At 32.1% G+C, this 10,550-nt stretch overlaps 1 protein-coding gene across 5 annotated transcripts in view; it reads left to right on the top strand.

Annotated features, from left to right (window-relative positions):
* LOC126889419 (probable phospholipid-transporting ATPase IM) overlaps positions 1-10,550 on the top strand; it is a 534,973-nt gene that overhangs the window by 509,159 nt on the left and 15,264 nt on the right. For all 5 annotated transcript variants that reach the window (XM_050657714.1, XM_050657713.1, XM_050657712.1 and 2 more), the window contains one exon: positions 7,438-7,687. In XM_050657714.1, coding sequence (XP_050513671.1) covers positions 7,438-7,687 — 250 coding nt within the window. The remainder of the gene's footprint in view (positions 1-7,437; positions 7,688-10,550) is intronic.

Here is a 10,550-nt window from a genome sequence, read left to right on the forward strand (position 1 = left end):
AATGCTTCGCAATGCCCCTTCAAATAGAATAATTTAATCCTGACTATCTAACATCTCACGTGATAAGATAATGTAGAAATGCACGACATCTTAAGTAGAAGAATTATTTAGCAAGAATATTAACACGATAGCAATATTTATTTTTTTAAGATCGGCATTGGAACGGCTGTTTTAAGTATCTAAATTTAACCATACATAATTAGTGGTAGTAGTACTTAAAACAACCATTCCAATGCAGATTTTCAAAATAAATATTGCGATCGCGTTAATATTCTTGCTAAATAATTCTTCTACTTAAGGTGCCGTGCATTTCTACATAATTATTATTCATAGGTATATAAAAAAATTATTACTGGAAAGTGATGAAAATTGCTAGTAAGTACGTAAATAGGTATCTATCTATATTTTTTGTATTAATGCACTACTTATTAGTTATAATTAGCATAACAATTAAACATAGTTGACTGTAAAAATATGATAAACGTTTGTTCTCATTTAAAATCTATGTAAAAAGTAAAATAATATGCAAAATATAAATATTTAACATGACTAAGTTACCAGCGCTTATGTACACAATTTGAATACTACTCTGCAAGTGACGTAGGCTGCGCATAGCTGACGCGAATTTACACTTCGGAATAGGTGGGCCTGTTAAAAACCATGATTTTTTGGAGCTATGCGCCCATTGAGTCTTTTGTTCTACGCATCAAGGACTACCAGAACCCAAAGTTTCAGAGCATTTGACAGAGAGCCATTTCCCATAAGGTTTCTGCGGGGTCCTTTTTTAAGTTACGGATACCCATTTCATTACAATTTTGATAACTATTTTATTATCAATGTTACGAAAAAAAAATATTCTCATAAAATGGTCTACCTGGTCTATAATCTAAGGTGCGATCATGAGATATCATTTTTTAAATTTCATACGAGGTATGTCAAAAAATATGAATTTCGCTTAAGAGTTGAGTACCTTTATTAACCTACAAAAAAAATTTGTAAGTGCAATTCTCATTGGCAGTTCACGTTCTACGCCTGAATGTTTGTTGGCAATGCGATTGCGAATATCTGTCAAATAATCGAGGCTCAGTAGAGTAGGCTCTTCAGATAATGGAAACACCAATAGCAATTAGACAATTTATTTATAACACCGACACTAGGGTAGTTACCCCGGGAGAACGTTGAGTACTGATTGTGACTTGTACGCGATTTAGTTGAAGACTCTTTCTCTGCATATTGATTCTAGTGAGTGAAGATAAAGGCACCTCTGGCCTGGTTGAAGTGATTCTTGAGAATGATTCTAAAATGTATGTTCTTTCTCAGCGGTGGCACCAATATTGGTGTCAGGCCACGCGCTGATAGTTCAGAGAAACAAGGAAAAAAAATATCCTGTTGGTGACACAACCCCCTTCAGGCCGAAACCAAATTTTTTGAGTAGTATGGACATCTATATTAATAACCTATATGTTTCCTGCAGCCGATTTTGATGATATACATAGTTATAAGCAAATGAAGATCAGAAAACGGTAAATTTTCGCTTTTTTCGTCTATTACCAAAAAGTTAAGTATTTTAAACAAATTTGAGAGCGAAAAACTCATAAATCGTATAAAAAACTTCAATATGGCGTTCGCTGAATATGTCTATTCTTATTGGTTGCTTAGAAAATTGCAAAATAAATCATTAATTTTGAGTTTTTATAAATATTCATAACTTATGTAAAAATTAACTTAGAACATTCTTATTACACGGAATGGTGAGACTTCTGGTGCTTAAATCATACCCTAAATTTCAAGGCAATTGGTCAAATCGTTTAAAAGGTATTTAGTTTTTTTATCCCAAATTAATTTTTTTTTGCAACTCGTATAAGTCAGAAAATGATGAAGTTACTACATTAATACTTTGGATAATTTACGAAAGAAGAAAATTTATACTATTAATTTAATTAAAAAAAATGACAAAAATAATTCTACATACTGCAAAATTATTTTGCAAAAACATGTGAATTAAAAAAAGGGGAGCTAACTTCGTCCCTAATTGTCCTAGGACAATTGTTTTTCTTTCTAAATTTGTATAAAAATTCAGTATTTCCAAATATGAAAAAATAATTTTTCTACGGGTAATGGTTAAGTTATTATAATTGTTTATAAGTAAGCAAAAAATCGACGTGTTTTTGCAAAATAATTTTACACTGTTTAAAGTTACTTTTTGTATTTTTTTTTAATTAAGTCAATAGCATAAATGTTCTTCTTCCATAAACTGTCAGAAGTCTTACTGTAACCTCATAATTTTCTGACTTATAGTGTTGCAAAAAAAATGAATTTGGGATAAACAAATTAAATAACTTTTAAACTATTTGACCAATTGCTTTGAAATTTAAAATATAATTTAAGCACCAGAAGTCGCAGCAATTCGTGTAATAAGAAGGTTATAAGTTAATTTTTACATAAGTTATGAATATTTATAAAAACTCAAAATTTATGATTTATTTTGCAATTGTCTAAGCAGCCAATAAGGATAGACATATTCAGCGAACGCCATATTGAAGTTTTTTAGACGATGTATGAGTTTCTTACTCTCAAATTTATTTAAAATGCTAACTTATTGGTTATAGACGAAAAAAGCGAAAATTTACCGTTTTTTGATCTTCATTTGTTTATAACTATGTATATCATCAAAATCGGCTACAGGAAACATATAGGTTATTAATATTGATGTCCGTACTAAAAAAATTTGGTTTCGGTCTGGAGGGGGATGTGTCACGAGAAAAATCTTATTTCTCTGGACTATGAGTATGTTTACAAAATATTGAGAACAAAGAAATATATTCGATCATCAAATTAAATATGCAATTGCCCGAATTAGTGTTTACAATTTACAATTCGTGAACTAAATTAGAGACCCGCACATGTAAATATACAATACCAAATTGGTTCATGTCATATACGGGGTGATAAAATTATACTGTTAAATATCGGATATGAATAATGAATGTTTGATATTTGACAATATCCTTAGATTATAGTACCTTTCGAGAAATGACAATAGGTGGCAAAAGGTAAAACCATCGCCATTTTGTATGAACTTTTTTATGCTATCTCTGAATAACGTTATATTTAAATATTTATAGTCAAACAGTCATTTTAATAATTGTTGTTCTGAAGCTATTTCTTTGTGGCATTTTTATAATTAATTATTTTCTATGGGAAATAAGCCACAATTTTACTAAAAAAATGAATTTATTAACGTTTCGAAGCCCAAATCGGGTTTCGTTGTCTAAATATAAAATACTAATAAAATAAACAAAAATGTTGTTAAAAATAAAAATGTATACCATTTTTATTCAGTTGCAATGCGAAGCCAAAACCGTCTTAATTTTTACTTAGATTAGAGAGTGCAGCCAGCACTCTTATCGACGATTTCACCTCTTGTTAGAGACTCTTCAGAGAATGCATAGGCTGCTTTCTCTAATCCTTGTAAAATTTTTTCGACATATTAATCTCCCATTGCAACTGACGTGAAGGTAGTAGGTGCGTAGCGGCATCTGCTAAATGAAAGACTAAGTTTTTCAACCTAATAAAAATATTTATATTTGTAAAATAAAACATTTTTAAAAGATTTTTAATTGAAAAACTTATTAGTCCATTTCCCTGGTGACACCTCCAAGGCTTCTACAATATGCAAGCCAAATGGATGCTGCAGTGAAGACAAAAGGGAAGGAATTCTACACTATGCAATTCACAACCCCCGTCTGCAGCTTGGTAAAGTTCCAACGGAAAATGGACCTAGTTACTCTATAGGAGTAATACTAATGTAAAAATAAAAATGTATACCATTTTTATTCAGTTGCAATGCGAAGCCAAAACCGTCTTAATTTTTACTTAGATTAGAGAGTGCAGCCAGCACCCTTATCGACGATTTCACCTCTTGTTAGAGATGTTGTTGCTAAGTAAAAAAATTCTTCTAATAATTTATTTAATCTGACTCATTTATATTGGCAATTCAGACGTATATTATGCATTTTAAAGTAGAAGACTTTAAAATGATATCGCCAATATTTATGAGTTGCCTTCCTGGGACAACTTTACTAAAAGATAGTTCATTCGATTACATGAAATCAATCCCAACTCAAGAATATCCGTCGCAAAAAAGTCATAGCATGTGATCTGTCTTTAAAAAGACAACCAAATGCAACGATGACAGTAAAATAACGAAACGTTAATAAATTCATTTTTTAGTAAAATTGTGGCTTATTTCCCATAGAAAATACTTAATTATTTTAATAATTATTAATAAATTTAAAAAAAATACAAATACCTAATGTTTTCGTAATGCTTAGATATCTATTTAACGAATGATAACAAACTGATTTTGATATATTTAATAACAGCATTTATTCATGACAACACTAGGCATGCGTTCATGCGTTTAGATGTCCTTGTCTGAATCATATTTTAAACAATTCCCTTTCAACTCCTATTAATGTATCGTCCATCAGAAACACGGTGGGAACAATGAAGTCAGTAATTTTTTAACATGTCAACCAAGAGAACTGAAGTTTTAAAACTTAAACTCGGACAAAATTTAATAAGTTTATGCGTACAAGATGGGTTGAGCGCCATGAAAACGTAATCTAGTTCAGATCTGGCATTTTACATATAACTGAAGCACTAACATCTATCTCAACATGATCATGGAAGGATCCAAGACTGCTACACTTGCATTAACGTTGTTTAATCTTTTTGCATGCACATCTGAGTTTCTAGAGTCGATGATGTCACTGACTGACATACTAAAATTAATATTAGCACTAAGCCGACTTCTATAAACGAAATCTCTTGATTCTAACCTGGCGACTAAGGCTGTTTCCAATACCATGTTGACTTTGAAAGATAGAAGATCTAACTGCGAAGAAAATGTTAGTAAGATCGTTACCGAAGTTAAAGAACTGGCAGACGAATTGGACGTTACAGTTAAGTTATCTAGATTTGTGGTTAGACAGACTAAGAGAGCCAATCATCCATGTGGCCCAGAAAAATATTACAGACGTACAATTTACATACCTCTTCTAGTTCTAGACAATGTTGTACCGATTTAACGTCAAGACTACATGTCACCTCACTGAGTTGTTTGTGGCTACGGGTCATTATTTCTACACTCCTAGCTGATTCGTAAGAAGAAAAAGAAGTGGAACTATTAAAACCTTTGAAGAAAGCAGTTGAACAGTTTTCACCTATCATGGACATTGGTGATACACAAACATTCTTCTTTTGCCAAATTAAGTAACAAAGGTGCTTGACGTCTGTGACGCAAAATATTTTTAAGGCGCTCAAAAGTATGTGAAAAGAAGTGCCTTAAAACTCACTATTTTAACCCTGATTTTTAAAAAATTTCCCCCAGACTCCCGGGTATCTCCCACCAAAAAAAGTTTATGGCCCCTCCCGAAAATCGGTCCTGGATCTGCCCTTGTCATACGTAATATCTGAAATCATCTGAACTGGGTTCATGAACGCTTGAATTGCAGCGTTCAAACTGAACGCATTTTAAACCACCAAAAACCGTTTGAACGCTAATTGAGAAAGACCACAATCCATATATCGTCGCCGTGGAGGTCAATAGGCTCAATCCACAAAAGTAAAATCCTGAGAAACGGTCGCTTAAAGATTTATTGTGACAAAATGAATTAGTTTTTGCAAATTTTAAGTATGAATTTATTGTTTTTTCAAGACCAAATTTTGAATATACATGATTATAGATTATACCTATTTACTTTATTAAATTAATTCATGTTTAAGTTGTTACTTAAAAAGATATGTGTATTAGACCTCTTGACCACGGAACAGTAACATAATAGTTACTATCTTGTGTTGCAGTCAAAAGCGTCAACCCTCAGAATTATTGGGTGAGATACTGATTATTAGTGGAAAAGCGTCTAAATTTTTTTATAATCTACAATACCTATTAATCTTGTTATCATTAAAAGTAAATAAGTAATATTATAAAAATGGTCGCATTTAGGTTCTCAAAATTTATTAATTCAAATAAGTAATACAAAAAAAACGACAATAAATTTACAAAGTCAAGAACTAGACTAACATGGCTATATTCCCAAAGGCAAAATAATTTATTGTCAGTCTGCCTTGTAAATATGCGCTTTGAAGAGTCTTTACAAAATATCACAATGAGAATCAGAAGACAAGAAAAATTAAATTAAATTAAAAAAAAACAATTTTTAAGAAGAAAATATAAAAAAACTACTTTTATCATCATCGTAAGTTGGATATTATGCACCAATCAATTTTATCATTAGTAAAATAATACGAGGGTCGTTAAATAATCTCTTAGAAAAAGATAAAAAAAAAACAAGATAAAAATAGTTGTCAGATAAAAGTTATACATTTTTTCCCTGTTCTGTTTGACACTTGTTTGTAATTAGCTGGTTGCTATATTTCTTATAATCTAAAAAGTCAGAATAATCCATTTCAATTACCTTGTGGTAAGGTTTACTGTTTTTTTCAGGGTGTGCAGTCATGTACCACCCTTCTGGTATGTACACGTCAACTTGCTTTCCACGGGACTCTATTATACTTAGTGAGGGAATGATGTGTGTTATATGAAAAGTTCGATCTTTCACAATCTATAGCCTGATCAATCTCGCATGTAATTAATTCTAAATTTTTTGAAAGCATAAGATTTTTTACCACTGAGGTGCAGATTTACTAAATACACAAATATTAGTCGGGTACCAGGTATCAATCCAAACAAATATAAAATAAAAATAAATATTCTACTTACCACCTTCGAGATTATCTCTGTTTTCTTTATTTTTGGTCCAAACTATTTAAAGCTAAATTAACCAAATTTTTCCCACGTGAAAACATTTTTCAAAAACTTACACTTACAAAGTGAAAAAATGAAAGCAAACATCAAGTCATGGATAGCAAGGTCAAACGACTGATAAAAAATAAATTTTCTTATTAAATTCTTATTTAATTTGCTTATTAAGGGTAAGATATCATTAGTGAAAAAAACGTTTAAATCTAACCAATGCGTGGACCGGTTGCATTATATTGAGTGGTCAACAGAGATATGCCACTCAGATTGTTGTTGACTTCGAATTCTTTTAAGATATAGATAAATAAATTATGGAAGTCAATGGACACAAGCAGCTTATTGTCGTTGACTGTTTTAAAGTTTGTGTGCTAGATCTATTGGCGAATTATAAAATAGTAAAGAAGAAGACATTTATGGCTCAAATCGATTGACCACGGAATTTTTTGAGGGTTTTAAATGCATCCTATGTACTTAACTCAATTTTGATAAATTTGTGGCTTGGCTCCCTTGACCTCCACGGCGACGATATACAGTTTTCCGATTTGTGAGAGCTATGACTCATCATGAAATAATTACCAATGTTGTTAATGCAGTGTTTCGTGTTTTAGGTGCGATCTAGACATAGTCACGACGCCTTAAGAACGCCTTCTGCAAGACGAGTAAGACGTTCGATACGTTCTGGCTATGCTTTCGCCCACCAGGAAGGTTTCGGTCGTCTCATCACGTCCGGAAAGATTATGAGAAAGTTACCTAACACCGACTTCATTATAAACAAATTAAACATGACTTCTACAGGAGGTGAACACCACCATCATCATAAAAATACCTCAACGGGAAGTGCTGCCCCGCCGTCAGATGGTAAGTTTAAAAACTATTTATCTTCCCTTAGGTTTAAGACTTATTTAGCCAGCCAATTTGTTGAATAAGTAAAAACAGTTAACTTTTATGCTTCCTTTAAACTTTAAACCATCTGGCAATTTCCTATTTTTGAGTAATTTTTGGCAAACTTCCTAACTTCATAACTTTTTAACCGGAAATGACATCAAAACCCGAACTAAATATTCGAACTCGACTTCTCAGTACTTTTTCTTCTACTACAAAGTGGCACTTCCTCCCCTAAAGTGATATAAGGAACCGGAAAAGTATACATTTATTAGAGTAAAAGACGGTTTTTGCTTGTTTTCGATTCAGACGGATGCACAATCCCTGGACAGCTGTTTCTGCCTTACAGGCTTCCTCAGCAGAGCTAGTGTGCACACCTCTGAAGAGAAAACGAGCCAGCCCATCTATTTAAGTGAACTTTCAAAAATCATTGAAATTCACATTGGGACGCAATTCAGCGACATCTCTTAAATGAACTGAAAAGTCTCAGATACAGAATCCACCATTATAATAAAAATTAAAATGGTAAATAATTATTTAAATGTGAAACTTTTCTTGTTGAAAATTCTTTCTGGTACATTCTTAATCTGCGACTTCTACAATTTATAAGACACCAGACGACGAATATAGAAAACAAAAAGGACTCCACTATATGCAGTCACATTCCGTTTTCCCAGCCCATCTATTTAAGTGAAATTTCAAAGATCATTGAAATTCACACTGGGACGCAATTCAGCGACATTTCTTAAATGAACTGAAAAGTTTCAAATACAGAATCCACGGTTGCGGAGAAAGCCATTTCGGCCTCTATGCTGGTTGGTTTTTCAAAGTCATCAAATAGCCATAGACCATGGACAAATTATCGCCTTTCACTCCTTCGGTGCCAAAATCGGTCATTCCCTTTTCCAAAATCTTTTCATAATCTTTTTGATAACCAGTTTTTTTGTTATAAAAGTTTTCTCTTTCTCGTTTCAATTCAATCTCAAGCTCTTGTTCTAAAGTAAAATTCACGGGCTTCGGATTAGTTCGCACATCTCCTTCCATTATGTCCTCTTGCACTTGTTCCACAATCACTTGTTTATTTTTTATACGACTCAACAAATTTTTCATCTCTTGTCGCATTGCATTCTGTTTCGTTATGGGGAAATAACCAGGATTGTTTAGTCCTTCGTCATACTTTTTTGGATTTTGTAAGTACATTAATGTACCTGTAACTTCGGAGAGGTGCCGTTCAGCGATTCTGTTGCGTCCTGACCTGGCTATTTAGTTTGTCTAAGACAAATTTCATGGTTGTGTCGGCCGTTATCAAAGTGTACTCTCTTCTGCAAAGAGCTTCTACAGCCAGTTTTACCAGTCAAAGAGTAGGATCATCTCATTGTTTATTGACTACTCGCCAGCAGAGAATTTTGTAGCAGAATCAATGTCTATCAACGCTTTATGGATGCAAACTTTTAGGCTGTAGAAACTTTGGACATCTTGAATATTAGTGCACCCTAATATGTCTGTGTAGATTTTGGCATTGGATCCGACCATCACTTGTAACACCGTTGCCGTATCCTCTATTTTTTCATACTATCACGTTACAATTTTTTGTGATATTATACACGAGCGGGACACCCTCAAAAAAGCGCTTAGTTTTCGAGATACTGACCACGGAGGGGTGAATGGCTAATTTTATTCATACTTTATATTTTTGAGGGTGCTGAAAACGAAAATGAGGTTTATTTTAAATTTTATGTGGGGGAACATTGTCAAAATCGCAATTTTAACCTAAAAATAAAAAAAAATGAAATCACGTTTTTTGCGTTTACCTCGCTACAACTCTGTTCCATTTTAATATTTTTTTCTGAAATTTTTATAGTATATAGCTCTAACATTTCTGAAGACAAAGGTACCTGCTTCAAATTTTTATTCTTATCATGATAAAGGTTATGAATTTTTCAAAGAAAAAGCTGCGGATTTGTGCATTGCAAAGTTTAATCGCAAAAGTTGTGTGACGAAGTTTAAAATTTAACTTCTTAATCACGTTTATTTGAAAGTAAAGAGTACAAAGAAGTTTTCTGGTAAGTTTTAGATCAAAATGTTTTATAGAAAAAAAAATAGTGCAACTTTTAATCATGCCTATTCTGTAACTCATTTCGATGATAGAAGTCAGTAAAATCGAATAGAAGTGACCAAGTCGAATAGAAATAGTCCAAATCCGTATTCCATAACTACTTCGGAATCTCTACAATCGTAATGTGAATAGAAATCACTTCGACAGCATTTACCCTGTCGAGATGAGATTTCGATTATCGGAATTGTGGTTGACGCAAGCGCATTTTGTTTTGTTTTGACGTTTATATTTTATATATAAAAATAATTAATTACATACTACTTATTTATAATTATTTATAGTATTTGTACCTTTTTTTAGCTGCTTAATTTTTAGTCTGTGGTGTTATTTGTTTAGAGAACTATATATATTTCATTTAGACATGTTGTACGAGTATGAATAATTGGACCTAATCTTATTTATTTGCTACTTGGCGTCTGAATGTTTCCCATTCACATTGTTGCCATATTTTGTTCGCATATTTCTTGTACAATTGCAATCAATTGTATAATGCACAATAATAGCATACGATAGACTTCTTATGCGTTAATTGATAAATAAATATTATACCAGTATACTTGTATATTTATCAGTCAACGCTCATAGTCTGAACAAATTATAGAAAAGATGCCATTTTTGGGAAAAGCTGTTTAGCAGTTATTTCAACTGGAATCGAATCTTAAAGATTGCATATTATTAGTAATATCAATTTTAAATAATTTATTAATAATAATGAATTAATAA

The sequence above is a fragment of the Diabrotica virgifera genome, chromosome 8, assembly GCF_917563875.1.
Source record: "Diabrotica virgifera virgifera chromosome 8, PGI_DIABVI_V3a".
Classification (NCBI taxonomy): domain Eukaryota; kingdom Metazoa; phylum Arthropoda; class Insecta; order Coleoptera; family Chrysomelidae; genus Diabrotica; species Diabrotica virgifera.